Source organism: Eschrichtius robustus, chromosome 19 (assembly GCF_028021215.1).
Source record: "Eschrichtius robustus isolate mEscRob2 chromosome 19, mEscRob2.pri, whole genome shotgun sequence".
NCBI classification, from domain to species: Eukaryota; Metazoa; Chordata; class Mammalia; order Artiodactyla; family Eschrichtiidae; genus Eschrichtius; species Eschrichtius robustus.
The window spans coordinates 19,758,704-19,778,212 of NC_090842.1; the positions used below are offsets into that span (position 1 = coordinate 19,758,704).

At 37.1% G+C, this 19,509-nt stretch overlaps 1 protein-coding gene across 3 annotated transcripts in view; it reads right to left on the reverse strand.

The window, feature by feature from the left end:
• LRRC36 (leucine rich repeat containing 36) overlaps positions 1–4,664 on the reverse strand; it is a 32,686-nt gene extending 28,022 nt beyond the window's left edge. For all 3 annotated transcript variants that reach the window (XM_068528837.1, XM_068528836.1, XM_068528835.1), the window contains exons 1-2: positions 4,540–4,664; positions 1,886–1,968 (exon numbers count right to left, since the gene is read on the reverse strand). In XM_068528837.1, the coding sequence (XP_068384938.1) occupies positions 1,886–1,968; positions 4,540–4,664 (208 nt within the window). The remainder of the gene's footprint in view (positions 1–1,885; positions 1,969–4,539) is intronic.
• Between the last annotated feature and the right edge of the window lie 14,845 nt (positions 4,665–19,509).

Below are 19,509 nucleotides of genomic sequence, written 5' to 3' on the forward strand. Positions count from 1 at the left end.
GTTTAGCTTGAGGGGCTGGAAAATTATTCAGTGGTGATTCCAAGTGTATATTAATAGTTGGTCAACAGAAATGGGGTACTGGTGCAGAGAAACTGGTACAAGTTGTCAAAGCTAGACCAACATATTTAAGCGTCATCTACAGGGAGGAAATAAAGCAAGCTGTGGAAACAGATGAGAGCAATAGGGCAAAGAGTAGAGAAAGAAGAGAGTCTGAAGGCATAGCCTAGGTATGCTTATTTTAGGGGTATGGGAAAAGAGAGAGGGAACTTTGAAAGAGTCAAAGCTTATGTGGTTAGGAGACTAGGATGAGGATCCATGACAGAGAGTTTCCCTGCCATCCTAAATGATTGGTAGAAAGCACTGTTTTGAACAATTGAGCTAGTGGGAAATATTTTACAGAAAGTTTTCTCCTAGCCTGTGGCACGACCATTAACGTGGTATAACTACTTTAGTCATATTGGATTACCAACAGTGCTTACAGGCAACACTCCCCAGGGATCTAGCACAAACATAATTTTCAGGGGAAAGCAAAGCTCTTTAACGTTTCAACATGGCAAAATAAATTTTACATTAAAAAAAATTCCAGCAACAGCTGGAGCTTCCCAGAACCTTTAGAAATGGGCCCTGTGTCTAGTAAAGCAGTTTGTTCTCAGTAAAGACCGTGCACTTTAAAACGTTTTAATTCATGGAGTGACTCTGTGTGTGCTAATGATGTAATATGATATAAATGAAGTTTAACTCAGCTCATACAAAAAAAGGCAGTCAAATTATGCTTTAGTGTATCTTTGTCTTTCTGGAAATGGATATATAAATGCTTGTACCTAGAAAAAAACCAGGAAAGCTATATACCAAATTAACTGGGATTCTCTTTAGGGGACAGGGTTCTGAGTGATTAAAATACTGTTCTTCATGCTTTTCAGTATTTTCCAAAATTATTACAATAGAATTTCATCAATTTTGAAATATAAAAAATGTTATTTAAGAGGAAGTAGAGCAATCCATGGTCCATGACTTACATGTGCTGAGACTTCCAAGAAAGGAAAATAAAAATCATACCTCACTATGGTTTATTTTACCATGAAATACTGTGAAAATAACTTGTCAATTAAAGTCTACATGGATAGATAAGAAGTCAGGAAATAAAATACTGTATGTTACAAACTGAAAACCCTTAATGTCTAAGCTACATAGTCAATCTATTAGTTATTGTTGAGATTTTAAGGATTAATTTTTAGAGTTTGTATATAATTCAATAGACCCTTCAAAGGGACAGAGACCTTGATACAAAAGAAAGTTTTCTCAATTAAAAGGTCATCTGATGAGTACCAAATTAATCTATAAGGGCACACTGAATGCAATTTCTCCAGTGGAAAGCTTTCTCCTAGCCTGTGGCATGACCATTAATGTGGCATAACCACTTTATTTACATTGGATTACCAATAGTGTGTACGGGCAACAATCCCCAAGAATATAGCACAAACACAAGAGATTCTGTAGCTGCAAAGGTTCAAGGTGGAGAAGCCCAGAAGGCTAAGGGTGTGAGCTGCATTGATGCAGATGAGTCCTGAGTCTCTGGTTAATGAATCCTGTGGAGATCGGCAATGCAATTTTTAGGATGTCCTAATGATATAAAGTGATGTAAGTGAAATTGAACTCTCTGAGTACAGCTTGTGCACTTTGATGGGTTTTGGCTTAGGCCTGCTCAGTAAATAGGGCCCTTCTGGCAGTGAAAGAAAAGAGGAAAAATACAAGCCAGTAAATCTTGTGCTTTCTTCAAATGTGTGTTATTTCTCAACTATTTTGTCTTCATCCTACTCAAGATTGGCCATGAAAACAGAAACAACTAATGTTTTAATCGTTGTGTGATCAGAAAGGAAAAACTTACCAGTTTCAATCCTGTTATCAACATCAGTGCTGACTTTTGATGCAGTGCTCTCATTTGCTACACAGTTTTTCACTGTCTTCTCCCTAGAGAAGATCGAATAATTTATTTAAAACTCAAAAGAAGCTTCTGAGAGCACCAGTAAAGGCTATTTAGAAAACATTATTTCAGGGTGATCAGATTTTTTTTTTTCAAATGCTCTAGAACATATTATTTTCACAAATATTTCAGTTAAAGCTATTTTTTAAAAAGTCATATTTTCATTGGGAATAATGAGAGAGAAAGACACTATAGTTCAGCTTTTAAAGCATGAAAGCCAGAAAGTTCAGAACTTACTCTGTTTTCTTGACACAAACTTAGGTCTGGGTGATTGAGGGAATAGTATTTCATATTATAAAATAATAATATTTTCTTTTGTATTAAAAAACTCATAGTTAGGACACAGAAAAGAACGTTCTTCTACCCAGAATTATAATGGAGACAACTATAGCTATTAGTTTGAAAAAGAGACAAGAAAGGCAAGTGTTTGCACTTGGTTGATGCAGTATAGTAAGATTGGGAAGTACAGATTGGGAAATACAGTAAGTACAGACAGCCTAGACTATAAGCCAGGCACTTTACACCCACCATTTCATTTAATCATAAAAGCTCTCCTATTAATCTATTATCACCATTTTATAGGTTGGGGGACCTGGGACTCAGAAAGGCTTTAAAAAAAAAACCTCCACCCAAGGTTGGAGAGCTTATAAAGTATTAATGTTAATACCGGGCACTTGAGCAACATTTTACCTCTGTTTTTGCAGTCACTATAAGGTAACTAAACAGAAATATAGTGGTGAAAATTATTTGCCTCACTAGTAAGTTTATTCAGTTATACATTAACTCATCTTTGGATTTCTATAGTAAACAAGGTACCCCAATGCATATAAAATAGGAATTAATTTACAAAGTACATGCACAAATAATTTTTAAGACATATTCCATTTCTTTCTACCGCAGGGTGAATTTTAGTCTGTGTAAATTAACCTCAATAAACTTGACTTTAAAAAAAAGGGAGCTTCGGTGCTTTGTGACCACCTAGAGGGGTGGGATAGGGAGGGTGGGAGGGAGGGAGATGCAAGAGGGAAGAAATATGGGAACATATGTATATGTATAACTGATTCACTTTGTTATAAAGCAGAAACTAACACACCATTGTAAAGCAATTATACTCCAATAAAGACGTTTAAAAAAAAAAAAGGGAGCTTAAAAAAATAGGGAACTAAGGCTGCTCTCTGAGGATTACATTATAAAATATATAATGGATCAGAGCAGAGACAGGCAACGTCAGTGGAAAAGAGCAAGATCCCAGGCCAACAGGCACTGACTTCATTCATTCATCATTCAACAAATTACTCCTTAGCACCTTATACGGGTCAGACATTGTTCTAGGCACTAGGGATACTGCAGTAAACAAGACAAGCAAGGTCTTTGTTCTCATGGAGCTATGGTCTAGTGGAGGGGAAAGACAATAAAGAAGTAAACAAATAAAAAACATTCTGGGGAAGAATATTTAATGTTGTGTGGATATTTTCATATTTTATCAAATTAAAAATGGTATGTATAGGAAGAAAATTACTATAAAATAAATGTAATATATTTATTATTTTATATTTACATATTGATTATATAATATATAATGTTATATATTGTTATAATATATAAACATGCACACACAAAACACACACACACACACACACACACACATACATATACCTAAGACTAAGAGGATATTTACCATAATATAATTAGTATTTATTTCTGGGTAGTGGGATTATGAGTGGCTTATTCCTTGTTTTTTTCTCTACTTTCCATATTCTCAACAATAAACCCATATTACTTTTACCATCAGAAAAAAGTACTAATAGATACATCTACATGTGTATATAGGTACACAGATGTCTGGAAGGATGTATACCAAACATTACTAGTAGTTAACTCAGTAGCAAAATATGGGGTGATTTTGACTTTTTTTCCCTGTACTTCTGTATTATTTAAATTGTTTATAATAAACTTCTATTTTTCAAAAATAATAAAGCAACTTTTTTTTAAAAGCATGAGTTTTGGGGTAGAAGATATGGTACCTTACTTTGATAGAATTTTGGTAATAAGAAATAGAAAAAAATCTACCATTCAGATACTTTAGAGCTTAAAGGTCCATTTACTTTTGGTTTTGTACAGAAATGCTTCCCTTATCATTCTTTAACAAATTTATCTCTAACGACCCTGCCCATGGTAACGTAACCCTCCTAATTCAATGGGAAAAGACCATGTACTGATTTATAACTCTACCAAGAAAGGGTTGGTATACATTTATGGGGATGATAAGTAATCCCATAATATCCCTATCTATAAACTTTGAACAACAACTTTAGAGAATGTACAACGATTATATCCAAAGAAGACCCAATAGTTCAAGAAAGCAGAAATGTACCACTGAGGGCCAGATTCTCACCCCAGACAAATCTCAAAATGTTGCATAGATACTTTCATTTCTGATCTGAGGATTCTTACAACTTGTAGAGATTTCTGCTGCAAAATGAAGAAAGTTAAGCAGGAATTCACTATTCTCTGTCCAGAACCAAAATAAAAAAAATTTTTGTAAAAAATCTTCTTACCTTCTTTCCACCTCTAAAAGAAAATTTTCATTGTTACCCAACTGACTAAAATGCAGCTTGGCAGCCTTTCTCTCACTTTCTCGTACGGCTCGGTCATCTAGAGGCAAAAACCGTGGTCTGAGCATGTTTCTTTTTGGAGTAAACAGTAATGGGTCAGAAAAGCATATTCACAGAGTAAAAACTAAAGATCAGTCTCATCTTTTGTTAGAGATGGGTCACAGAATAATGCTATTATGTTGTCACTGGAGCACTAGTAACTCAGGGAGACTACAGGGACACCATAGCAACAACTGCCACGTAAGTGTAACTACCTCTGCAGCAAAGTACAGCTTGGTCAGCAAACAATCCAAATGGCCTAATCTGAAGGCTGAAAGTTATACCATTTCTGAAAGACTTTTCTTAGTTCCTCTATAATAACTTTCCCAGGGGAATGTAACATAGAAGTTTATATCAACAAGAAATGTATACTCAACAATAAAATTATAAAGAAATACAGACTAACTCATTTAAAGGAATATTTATTGTTCCTTGACAACTAAGCCCCAAAGAGTTGTTGTATTCGTTTTCTGTTGCTAATTCAGTTACAAAGTTGGGGCACCTGGAAAAATAAATCTCAACCTGGAAACTTTTTGTTGGGGAGGAAGTGGTGGTGAAACCATCAACTGAAGAAAACTAAAGCTGGAAGTAACTGATAAAATCATAGATTGTCATTCAATAAACAATAAAAGGACTTGTCATACATCCTGCCAAAACAAAAGAGTTACATAAATATTGACTAATAAACAAATATATCCTGCCAGTGCACACTCTGGGCCAACATCCAAAAGGTTAGGAGGCAGCTGGTTTAAAGTAAGATTCTGGGGCAAAGAACAGGGGAGGAGGGTCTCACCCAGTTTCTCCAGAGTTTGTAGCGTGTACACAGCAAAGAGCCTATAATCTGTATCTTTCCTGACAACAGGATTGAGTCTCAAATCTAGTTCTTTGAGGAAGGGTAAAGGCTGTAGGCGGGACACCTCCACTAATGAAGGAATGTTGTTATAATATAAATTCAGGTCTTGGAGTGAACATAAATACTGGATGCCCTGCAAGGAAAAGACTACATTGTGAAACTGCACATTGGGAAGCACTAGGAATCTCACAGATAAAGATGGAAATACAACTATTACTTTCCATCCTTAAACAGTTACCTGAGACACCTATGAGAAAGGCAGGGTTGAAATTCCCATTTAGTTGCCTGAGAATAAGAATGCTGCAGCCCATGGGTACTGGATGTGCTATACATTAAATAATTCATAGATATCATACATTTCCTCCTTTATAAGCTCTGACATCCAAATATCTGCGGTCAGCTCTCTACTTCTGTTGCCCCCCATCACTCTCCCAATCCAATCCTTCTCAGTGGTAGCCAAGCCAAGTCACTTTTGCACTTCTCTCACCCTTGCTATAACCACTCTCCTGACCCCAGGAGCACCTCAATTTAAAAGAGGGAGGGAGGGAGGCAAAAGAGAGATGGTTCTGGGGAGAACGGCAGGGAAAAAAATTAAGTGTGTATGTATATGTTCTTATATCTCAAGACCTCACTTTTAGGGTGAATGGACTATATGGCAAAACAAAACAATGCGATCTCCAAGTCTTCCCTCCTGGACCAGTCTGGAGCCCCTTTTGTCCTTGTTTCCCCCTTCAGAGTTACTGCCACCCCACAAGCTCCCCATCCTCCAATCAGTCAGTTCTCCTTGGTAGAAATGCTCTGCCTTCTTCTGTTCTACTTCTGTGGACTTAGCAACCCCGCCCCCTCCCCCCACTTCTCTAGCAACAGTACAATCAGAACTGGGACACTGGAGAGGAAAAGCCACAATTTTTCTCCTTTGCTAAAACCTACTATCGAAAATAATTGTTTAATTTTCATGTATTTGGCTAGTTAGGTGCTTGTGCCCAACACTAAATTTCAGGACAATATTTCAAAACATGTACATATATGTATAATCACATACTGTTAGTAGTAAAAATGGTTACCATAAAAGGAACTCTGTCATTGAGAGTCATTTCAGAAAGGTAAAATTATTTTCCATCATGTATTTATAAAATAATGTTTTTATTCTCCTCTCATTTAAAATTAACCTTTTTATAATTGCAGGAAGTTTAGAAAACTCAAAGATATATTCAAAACATTTCTGAATAGAACACTGTTTACAGTTGGATGCATTTCTTTCTGGCTTTTTTCAGTTCCACTAACATCTACATTGTGAAAGGGTCAATGGTTGGGAATATTTTTCAGTGCTTTTGGCCTCACTCTCAGGGCAGTACACCATTAGGACTGTCTTTAAATGTGTCTGATGTCCCAGCTCAAGTAATCTTTTAATGTCTCATTGTAAAAGTCAAGGGAACAATTCTTATCCTCCTCTCATGTTTCCCAGTTGGCATAAATTCATGTATTCCCCAACGCTACACTAGAACTAAACACAAAACATTTCTCCCCTGGGAAAATTAAGCAAAATGATTCAGAGCTGCTAGAGATGAATACATGCAGATAAATCATAGATGTAAAAAAATTTGTAAAACTAACATTTATTAAGTACTTCCTATATGCCAAACACTACAGGAGTCTTATATATGTAATATTTGATTACACGTGCTAATTTGATTAATCTTCACAACAGTTTTCAGCCAATTTACAGAAATGGAACAAAAGAGAGTACAAAAGTAAATGACAGCAATGTTCACTCAGTTTTTTTTAGTCTGAAAAGAACAATCAGATAAAAATACATATGAGAAGAGGAGACCTAAATAACTCTGTACTAATACTTTCTGAAATTTGTGGGCCAAATACAAAGGGCTGTTATCAAAGAGTCTAAAGACCTAGTTCAACTTGGAATTTCTGCTTTTAGAATCCTAGTTGGAAATTTGATCTAGCTTGGATTTCTTCTTTCGGGGCCCTTAGTTTTAGACCTTGAGATTGGGTCTAGTTTGCGTTGTTGAACAAGTTTCCCCTAAGAAATGCAAAACTGGAGGAATAATCCAGATCATTAACCAATCCTGGATAGAATCTGTAAGTCTTTCACCTTCAGTCTTGCACAGAAGGGCTTTATCAAGACAGCCCCATAGCTGGGCAAAAAGGGAACAGTGGAAGAAATACCATTTGGGGGTCTATGCAAAGAAAATAAAACTTCCATCTCTGTGTGTGTGGGTGTTTATATTTGTAGAGCTCTTTCTGTGTGTTTGCTAATCCTCACACTTTCTGCTTAAGCATGCTCCCACCTACTTTCCTAAACTGCTCTCTGCTCCACCATCTCCTGGCCTGGAAATTTTTGTTTTCAAGACCGTCATTTCCTCCCCCTCCTAGAAAAAACTCACAGTAGCAACTTAGGCCACGCACCAACATCATCAGAATCCCCTGGGAATGTCCTGGACCCACCACAGATTTATTAACTTAGAGTCTCTCTCGGAATAGGGACTAAGACTCTGTACTCTTATTATTATTATATATTTATTTATTATTATTATTATTTTTTTTGGCCATGCCGCATGGCTTGTAGAATCCTAGTTCCCTGACCAGGGATTGAACCCACGCCCTCAGCAGTGAAAGCACAGAGTCCTAATTACTAGACCACCAGGGAATTCCCAAGAATCTGTACTTTTAACAGTGCTCCTCATAATTTTTGAACACACATTAAAAATTGTACTATTGACCCAACACAGCCATAAATAAATAAATAAATTTTTTTTAAAAATTAAAAAAAAAAATTGTACTATTGCCCTAGGCAGTGATAGTTTAATATAGTTTTCTCTCAGTATAAAAGGAATTTTTTCCCAATATTTTATAATAAAAAAATGTCAAACATAAAAGAATTTTACAGTGAATAGTAAAATTTAGTTTGGAAACATTTAAAAGGAAGATGCTATATTCCCCAGGCTGATATATCTATCTTTTATTTCTTCTCATCAAAAAAATAAACAGACTGGTCATAGAATATAGAACTTACCTTCAGGCTAGTGATCAAATTTCTTGATAAATCTAAGGATCGGAGACTTTTAAAATTTCTGAAGGCATCACCAATGGAATGGATTTTTCCAGCGTAAGATCCCTGCAATGAAAGAGACTCCACCAGTTCTGAAAAGAGATCATCAGTAGATATATTATGATCTCTGCTTGGATAAAGAGCAGAGTCACTGAAAACAGGCCTTCCTTCCTCCCGTATCTCATCTGTGAAAGATCCTACATTCAAGGCTCATAAGAAGATCAGATCATCCTTTTAAAAGCATCAATATGGTCTTACGCAGTGACGCCAAGCCTTGGTTTTACAGAACCCTTGAGTTCTCTAATTACCCTGAAGGATGTAGTAAAAGTCTCCAAAAGTTCTCAAAACAAACAAACAAATTCAGCAATCCCACTGCGAGGATTCAGCCCTATAGATAATACTCACAACATTTTGCCAGGATATATAACGTAGACCAGAAGGATGTCAATCACAGGAAAGTTTTAGGAGGAAGGAAGGAAGGAAGGAAGGAAGGGAGGGAGGGAGGGAGGGAGGGAGGAAAAGGAGAAAAAGAAAATTGTCAAAGAGCCCATCAGGAGAAGAGTAGAACTAGATGGCTTAAGCAGCAGTTCACTGATACAATGGACAATGTACTAGATCTATGACCTTGTACAAGTCACTTAACTTCTCTGTGCATCGGTTTCCTTATCTGTAAAACGGAGATAATAACAGTACTTACCTCACAAGATGTTGTAGGGATTAAATGAATATATATATGTGTGTATATAAAGATATATACATATATATGTGTGTGTATACAAAACTTAGAATAGTGCCTGACACGTGGTGCTATATATATGTTAATTATTGTTATGCAGTCATTAAAAAGAATGAGGTAGATTTGTAGATGCTCATATGGAAAGATCTCCAAGACATTAAGTGAGGAAAAAGTATGACTCTGTGTCTGTCTGTGTGTGACTGTGTTTTAAAGAATATGTATGTGTGTGTGTATGTACATATGTGGGTATATGTGTATATATACTATATATATATATACACACACATACATATGTACATACATACATATATGTCAACTAGACTTCTAACAGCACTGAAAAGAGGAGAATCTCAAAACTGCCAATAGGAGCTCACTGGCAAGTGTGGTGGGCCAAAATGAGAACAGCAACCAAAACTGGAAGGAGTGTCTGCAGAATCCCATTTGCTGGTGACTGCCAGGGGATTGCATTGAAATAAGCTCTTAAGGTGCTGGAGCAGACTGGAGCAGTCTAGGACCTATAAACTATAAAAAGTATGAAACTGAAGATCCCTTTCAAGGCAAGACTCATCCCTGAGAGAAATCAGTGGGAGTAGAATCCACATTGAAAGGGATAGAGACAATAGGTTCAAAAGAAAGAGAAGGTCCAGATACAAGTCAGGGAGGGAAGCAGAGATGGCAGTTCTCCGGAAGCTTAAAGCCCTGTTTTTAGTACTTTGTGAACACAACAGAAGAGGGAGCTCCAAAACCTTGAAACCAGAAAAGCTATTCTGGCCCACTCTTCCCATCTAAAAGTATAGAAAACGTAATGCACTTTAACAAAGAGACAGAAACGGTTTACAGTTAAATTTTATATGAGGTTATTAAAACAAAAAAGAAAAAAGAGCAGAATAGCATCCTTAAAGAATGAAAGCACTCCAAAAAGATACATCCACAAAACAAATGAAAATTTTAACTTAGTATTTCAAAACAAATTTCAAAAGCTAAAAGATGTCATAACAAAATGTAACAGTTCTCAAAACATGGTCCCTACACCCCTGGAGGTCCCTGAGACATGTACAGGGGTCCACAAAATCAAAACTATTTTAAAAAATTATTTTCATAATAATATTAGAACATTAATAGCTCTTTTTGCTGTGTTGATATTTGCACGTACTGTGTAAAGGCAAAAACTACTGAGGCCTTAGGATGAGTCAAGGCAGTGGCATCAAACTTCATTCTTAGTCATTGTATTCGTCACCACTGTATGCTTGCAGTTAAAAAAAAAAGCCACTTTCTCTTAAGAATGCCCTCGAAAAAGCAATAAAAAGGATTAATTTTAGTAAATCTTGACGCTTGAGTACGTCTTTTTTATATTGTGTGACTAAACGGGAAGTACGCATGAAGTACTTCTGCTTAATACTGAAGTATGGTGGATGCCTTGAGGGAAAACACTTGTGTGGATTTTGAGATGCCAGCTTAACTAACCCCCCCCCTTTTTTTTTAGAACACCATTTTTACCTGAAAAATCTGACATACTATGGTTATTCAGACTTGAATAGTTGGCAGACATTTCCTTGAAAATAAAGAAAGTGAGGCTGTCACCTCAGGAAGACAAGTGACAGCAACTGTTGTCAATTATAACATATGAGCTTCCAAGCTGAAATTAGAATTTTGATAAACTTGTATTTGCCACCATGAACTTGATAGATTCCAAAACCTAAAGATCTCTCTGATGAGATTTGTGATGATACTAACAAACATGATTTTTTAATGTTACAAAATGAAATTTGTCAGTATTTGGAAGACAGACATAACTCAGTGAGTTAATATTTTTCAAATGACGGATGCCTGATGTTATTACAAAATCATACATGGGTAAAAGATCTGTTTAAATGCAAAATTACCTGGGGAATTCCCTGGTGGTCCAGTGATTAAGAGTCCACCTTCCAATTCAGGGGACGCGGGTTCGATACCTGGTCGGGGAACTAGGATCCCACGTGCCACGGGGCAACTAAGCCCTCGCCACAACTACTGAGCACGTGTGCCTCAACTAGAGAGCCCGTGTACCGCAAACTAAGGGGCCAAACGCTCTGCAGCCTGTGCATCACAACTAGAGAGAAGCCTGTGTGCCACAAGGAAAGATCCCATGTGCTGCAACTAAGACCCGACGCAGCCAAAAATTAAAAAAATTAAAAATAAAAATAAATAAATGCAAGATTACCAATGGATTTTAATGTAACAGAGTACAAAAAGTTCACTGATATGGTTTCAGATTCCACATACAACTAAACTTTGAGAAACTACCGTTTGCTCAGTTTTCATGTCATATCAAAGAAGAAAATTCACTGAAAAGGCTATTTAAATACTCCCACCTTTTCCAACTATATATCTGTATGACTGTGTGTATATATATATGAAATATATCTATATTTCAACAAAAACAACATATCATAACATATTTAACACAGAAGAAGATATGAGAATCTGGATGTCTTCAATTAAGACATTAAAAAAACATTATATACATTAACACGTAACGGGTATGTTATGTTACTTTTTAATGAATTAAATAAATATTTTTAAATTTTCTGTTTCAATTTCAAATATGGTAAATATAAGTAGATATAATCCACATTAATAAAAACTCTTTGAAGTTCTAAATAATATTTACGAGTGTAATGGAATCCTGATACCAAAAAGTTTGAGGATTGCTGAAAAATGTAAATTAGAATTAGAAAAATTCAGAAAGATTACTGGAAAGATAAGGAAGATTTGAAAATGGAGAAGACAGAATTCAAGAAATAATAAAAATAAAATGAAAGGTCATTTCAGAAATGAAGATCAGAGCAAAAAAACCCAAATCCAAAAACCAAATAAACAGTAGAACAATTCCATTTCTGAATGTGTATTCAAAAAAATTGAAATCAAGGACTCTAACAGATATGTCTACATCCATGTTCATAGCAGCTTTATTCAAAATAGTCAAATGGTAGAAACAACTCAAATGGCCACCAATAGATGAATGGATAAACAAAATGTGGTATATATCCATACAACAAAATATTACTCAGCCCATAAAAAGGAATGATGTCCCAGCAAATTATTTTGTAGATATCAACAAACTGATTCTAAAGTTTATATGTAAAAGGCAAAAGACCCAGAAGAGCCAACACAACATTGAAGAAGAAAAACAAAGTCAGAGGACTAATACTACTGGACTTCAAATCTTACTTTAGAACTATAATAATCAAGACAGTGTGGTGTTGGAAGAGAAAAAAAGATCAACAGATAGAATAGAGAGCCCAGAAATAGACCTACACAAGTATAGTCCACTGCTCTTTGACAAAGTCAATTCAGTGGAAAAAGGATAGCCTTTCAACAAATGGTGCTAGAACAACTGGACATCCACATACAAAAAGAAAATAAAAGAAATCTAGATACAGACCTTATAACTTTCATAAAAATTAATTCAAAATGGATCTAAATGTAAAACACAAAACTGTAAGACTTTTCAAAGATAACAAAGGAGAAAATCCAGGTGACTTTGGGTTTGGCAGTAAATTTTTATTTTTTATTATTATTATGTTTTGGCCGTGCTGCGCAGCATGCAGGATCTTAGTTCCCCGACCAGGGATCAAACCCATGCCCCCCCTGCATTGGGAGCACAGAGTCTTAACCACTGGACTGCCACGGGAGTCCTGGCAATAAATTTTTAATACAACACTAAAAGCATGATCCATGAAAGAAAAACTTGAGAAGTGGGACTTACTAAAACTTAAAACTTCTGCTCTGCAAAAGACACTGGGAAACTGTTAAGAGACTGAAAAGACAAGACACAGAGTGGGAAAAAATATATGCAAAACACAAATCTGAAAAAAGACTAGTATCCAAAATATACAGAGAACTCTTAAAACTCAAAAATAAGAAAACCCAATTAAAAATTTAGTCAAGGACTTCACTGGTGGCGCAGTGGTTAAGAATCCTCCTGCCAATGCAGGGGACATGAGTTCGAGCCCTGGTCCGGAAGATTCCACATGCCACAGAGCAACTAAGCCCGTGCGCCACAACTACTGAGCCTGTGCTCTAGAGCCTGCGAGCCACAACTACTGAGCCCAAGTGCCACAACTACTGAAGCCCACGTGCCTAGAGCCTGTGCTCCACAACAAGAGAAACCACTACAATGAGAAGCCTGTGCATGGCAATGAAGAGTAGCTCCCGCTCTCCACAACTAGAGAAAGACCGTGCACAGCAATGAAGACCCAACACAGCCAAAAACAAAATAAATTAATTTTAAAAAATAATAAAAATTTAGTCAAGGACTTCCCTGCTGGCGCAGTGGTTAAGAATCCGCCTGCCAATGCAGGGGACACGGGTTCAAGCCCTGGTCCGGGAAGATCCCACATGCCAGGGAGCAGCTAAGCCCATGCGCCACAACTACTGAAGTCCATGTGCCTAGAGTCCATGCTCCGCACAAGAGAACCCACCGCAATGAGAAGCCCGTGCACCGCAACGAAGAGTAGCCCCCGCTCGCCACAACTAGAGAAAGCCCAAACGCAGCAACGAAGACCAAAAAGAAAAAAAAAAATGTATTACTATTTTTAAAAAAAATTAGTCGAAAGATTTGATCAGACACCTCACCAAGGAAGATATACAGATGGCAAACAAACATATGAAAAGATGCTCAACATCATAAATCATTAGGAAATTGCAAATTACAAGATACCACTCTACACTTATTAGAGTGGTTAAAATCCAAAACACTGACAACTCCAAATATTGGTGAAGATGTGGGGTGTCTTTGTCTGTTTGGGTTGCTATAACAAAATACTACAGACTGGGTGGCTTATAAACAACAAACATTTATTTCTCACAATTCTGGAGACTGGAAGTCCAAGATCAGGGTGCCAGCATAGTCAGGTTCTGGTGCAAACCTTCTTCCAGGTTGCAGACTACCTACTTCTCAATGTGTCCTCACATGGTGGAAGGGGGCAAGGGAATTTTCTGGTCTCTTTTATAAGGTCATTAATCTCTTTTATGAGGGCGTTCATGACCTAATCACCTCCCAGAGGCTCTACCGCTTAGTACCATCACATTAGGCATTAGAATTTCAACGTATGAATTGGGAGGGGAGGACACAAATATTCAGACCATAGCATGGGGGCAACAGGAACTCTCATTCACTGTTAGTGGAATGCAAAGGTATCTTCCACTTTGGAAGATAGTTTGGCAGTTTCTTACAAAGCTAAACATGGCTTTTACCACAAGACCTAGCAATTATGCTCAAGTGAGTTGAAAGTTTATGTCCACACAGAAACTTGTATGTGAATGTTTATGGCAGCTTTATCCATAATTGCCACAACTTAGAAGCAACCAAGATGTCCTTCAATAAGTAAATGGATAAACAAACTATGGTACATTTACATAGTGGAATATTACTCAGCAATAAAATGAGCTATGGATCAAGCCGTGGAACGACATGGAGCAGCCTTAAATACACATTACTAAATGAAAGAAGTCAGTTTGAAAAGGTTATACACATATAATTCCAGCCGTATAACATTCTGAAAAAGGCAACACTAAAAAGATCAGTGATGTACAGTATGATGACTAGTTACTAACACTGTATTACATATTTGAATGTTGCTAAGAGTAGATCTCAAAAGTTGTCATTGCAAGAAAAAAATTTTGTTACTATGTAAGATGACAAATGTTACCTAGACTTATTGCAGTGATCATTTTGCAATGTATATAAACCTCAAACCATTATACTGTACGCCTGAAACTAAGTTAATGTTATATGTCAATTATACCTCAACTAAAAGATTAAAAAAATTTTTTTAAAGAATCAGTGGTTGCCAGGGGTTATATACTGTATGATTACAACTATATGACATTCTGAAAAAGGCAACAGGAAAAAGGTCAGTGGTTTCCAGGGGTTCAGTGGTGAGGGACGGATGAATAGGTGAAGCACTGGGGATTTTTAGGTCAGTGAAACTATTCTGTTGATACTGTAATGGTGGACACATGACTATACATTTGTCAAAACCCACAGAACTGTACAACACAAAGAGTGAACCCTAATGTAAACTATAGACTTTAGTTAATAATAATGTATTATTATTGGTTCAAAAACCATAACAAATGTACCACGTGAATGCAAGATATTAATAATAGGAAAACTGGGAGGGGATACGGGGGAGGTGTTATGGGGGAAGAGTATATGGGAACTCTTTGCACCTTCTGCTCAATTTTTCTGTAAACCTAAAACTGCTTTTAAAAACAAAGTCTGTTAATAATAAATATTTTTAAAAAGGGATGAAGTACCCTTTATGCTAAAATATGGATCAACCTTAATAATATCATGCTAAGAGAAAGAAGCCAGACACAAAAGGCCACATATTGTATGATTCCATTTACATGAAATATCTAGAACAAGCAAATCCATGGAGATAGAAAGCAGATTAGTGGTTGCCACGGGCCGGGTGGAGCTGGAAATGAGGACTGACTGCCTAATGGGTATGGGGTTTCCTTTTGCGTTGATGAAAATGTTCTGGAACTAGACAGTGGTGATGGTTGTACAATGTACTAAGTGACACTGAATTGTATACTTTAAGTTTTATAGGATGTGAATTATATCTCAAAAAAAAAAGCAAAAAAAAAATTTCCCAACTTTGAGGGCACCATATTGGTAGCTCTGTACTATGCAATGATCTAATACACTGAGAATCCTGTTATAATGGGACAAAAGCTAAGGTCAGTTATGATTTCATTCAGTGCCCTGCTGCATTTCACATGCCTTTCACTGCAGTCTATTTTGAAGAGCAGACATTTTAACATTTTTAAAGGGAACTAGAATTATCAATCAAATGATAAACTGCCATTGGGACAGATTTTTTTTATGATTCATGTGAAATACAGGTCTTAAGAGATTATGCACTCAGTTTCAATGGTTATAAAGAGAGTGAATACAAATAGATCAGAGAACAAATCAAACACTGCACATCATAGATGTCAAGAACAACAGAATAATCTTCCAATTTTACTATATGGGCCACAATAACCACAATGGGCAGAAACATGCTTTAATCATGAAAACATCAAGTAATCCCCTTATAGAAAACCATTTATAGTTCACTTGGAAACTGAATTCATAATCTTTAATAAAGCCTATTTATAATAATGATGAAAGAGTTTCAAATAAATAAAACTTAAATAAAAAAGGCCTCAGGAATCAACATGAAAGATCTCCCACTACCAAATTTGGGACAAGTTCTTAAATCAATAAGTTTATAATTATATTAAGAAAACATAGGCTTCCCTGGTGGCGCAGTGGTTGAGAATCTGCCTGCCAATGCAGGGGACACGGGTTCGAGCCCTGGTCTGGGAAGATCCCACATGCCGCGGAGCAACTAGGCCCGTGAGCCACAACTACTGAGCCTGCGCGTCTGGAGCCTGTGCCCCGCAACAGGAGAGGCCGCGATAGTGAGAGGCCCGCACACCGCGATGAAGAGTGGCCCCCGCTCGCTGCAACTGGAGAAAGCCTGCGCACAGAAACGAAGACCCAACACAGCCAAAAATAAATAAATAAATAAACAAATGTGGGGTTTAAAAAAAAAAGAAAACAAAACAACCCTCGTTGGTCACCTTTGGAGGACGCTAAGAAAACAACTCATTTTTCTAAAAACTGGTAAATAAGGTGAAAAATATCAAGCATTTATCCTTTCTTTCCTATACAAACTGTGCCTCAGGATAACCAAATAGTTGGCATGAGGAAATGTCTTTTTATATAAGTATTACAACTAACAAATATTAAAGAATTTTAAAATTATCATTTTGCAATCCCGAATGAATTAATGGACCCTAGGCAATCATATTCAATGACTGATAATATCACAAAAAGAACACCAGATGTTATATACTTCCTGATGGAAGTATACACCATCACTTATGAAGTGGTCTTGCAAAAAAACCCAAAAAAACAGGGACTTCCCTGGTTGCGCAGTGGTTAAGAATCCGCCTGCCAGTGCAGGGGACACGGGTTCGATCCCTGGTCCTGGAAGATCCCACATGCCGAGGAGCAACTAAGCCCGTTCACCACAACTACTGAGCCTGCGCTCTAGAGCCCACGAGCCACAACTAACTGAGCCCGCGTGCTGCAACTACTGAAGCCCACGTGCCTAGAGCCCATGCTCCGCAACAAGAGAAGCCACTGCAGTGAGAAGCCCGCACACCTCAATGAAGAGTAGCCTCCCTTCACCACAACTAGAGAAAGCCCGTGCACGGCAACGAAGACCCAATGCAGCCAAAAATAAATTAAAAAAAAAAAATCAAACCTGAATGTGATCAAGCCTTATCTAACTACCAATTCATAGGAAATACAAGGAACAGAGGTAAATGTTAAACATCTTAGGAATGTAGTGAGCAAAATCCAGATTGTAAGAAATTATTCAGGACATGACTAGTTTCTTCAAAAACAATAGAAAATACAAGAAAAATAATGGGAAGAACCTGTAGATCAAATAAGATTTAAGGTAAATATCAACCAGTTGCAATAGACCTTATATAGATCCTGATTCCAAAAATTAAAAAAAAAGAAAAAATGTATAGGACAGTGGGGAAATTAGAAAACTAATTGGATATTTGATAATATTAAGAAATTACTGTTAAGTATTTTTAGGTTTTATATGTGATTTTGAAAAAAGATTTTAGGGACTTCCCTGGTGGTGCAGTGGTTAAGAATCTGCCTGGCAATGCAGGGTACACAGGATCGAGCCCTGGTGGGGGAAGATCCCACATGCCGCGGAGCTACTGAGCCTGTGTTCTGGAGCCTGTGCTCTGGAGCCCCTGCTCTGCAGCAAGAGAAGCCACCTTAGTGAAGAGTAGCCCCCGTTTGCCATAACTAGAGAAAGCCCGCGCGCAGCAACGAAGACCCAACGCAGCCAAAAATAAGTTAATTAATTAATTAATTAATTTTAAAAAAACGATTTACTGTTAAGCCATGGTAATTACAAAAGTCTGATATTGGTGCAGGAGTAGATAAACAGAACAATGGAACAGAATAGAAAACCCAGAAACAGACCCACATTTATAAAGTGACTTGGAATATAGCAGAGATAACACTACAAATAGGTTCCGGGAAAACTGGCTATTAGCATAGAAAAATACAATTATATTATATCACATATCATATATAAAAATAAACTCCAAGTGGATTAGATTTTTTTAAAATCTGGAATCCATTGTTTCCAGATATCAAATGAAATAGACCATAATTAATTAATTAATTTATTTATTTTTTGGCTGCGTTGGGTCTTCATTGCTGCGCTCAGGCTTTCTCTAGTTGCGGGGAGCGGGGGCTACCCTTCGTTGCGGTGCGAGGGCTTCTCATTGTGGTGGCTTCTCTTGTTGTGGAGCACGGGCTCTAGGTGCGCGGGCTTCAGTAGTTGTGGTGCACGGGCTTAGCTGCTCCGCGGCATGTGGGATCTTCCCCGACCAGGGCTCGGGCCCGTGTCCACTGCATGGGCAGGCGGATTCTTAACCACTGAGCCACCAGGGAAGCCCCTGGATAGATTAGACATAATGTGAAAAGCAAAGCTGCAGAATTTTTAGAAAAAAAAACGCAGGACCCTATTACATCAGTGTAGGGGAAAACTTCATAAATAAAACACAAAAATCACACATCATAAGGAAAAGTAAACTTGACTACCTTAAGATGAAAATTTTCTGCATGACAAAGGATAAATATTTATTAGAAATTTTTAGTACAGAGAAATATAACAAAGAAAACAAACATACAGAAAAGGTCTATAATTATACCACCAAGATTATCCCTTTGGATATTAAAAAGAAAGTAATGCTTATTACACAGCCAGAAAATTCTAACAGTACAGAAAAGTACAGAATAAAAGTAAAAGCCTCTCTCCCCCAAGGTGACCACTGTGATTTTATACAGAAGAATTTTAGAATGCATATACCAGCACATTCATTTAACTGAAAAGTATCCATGTTTTGGGAATTCCCTGGCCATCCAGGGGTTAGGACTCCGCTCTCACTGCCCAGGGCCTGGGTTCAATCTCTCGTTGGGGAACGAAGATGTGCAAGCCATGTGGCGGAAGGATAGAAAGAAAGAAAGAAAGAAAGAAAGAAAGAAGGAAGGAAGGGAGGAAAGAAAAGTATCCATGTTTTATTGGTAAGTAAAAAAAGCAAATTGCCGAATAGTATATATGCTCTATTCCTTAA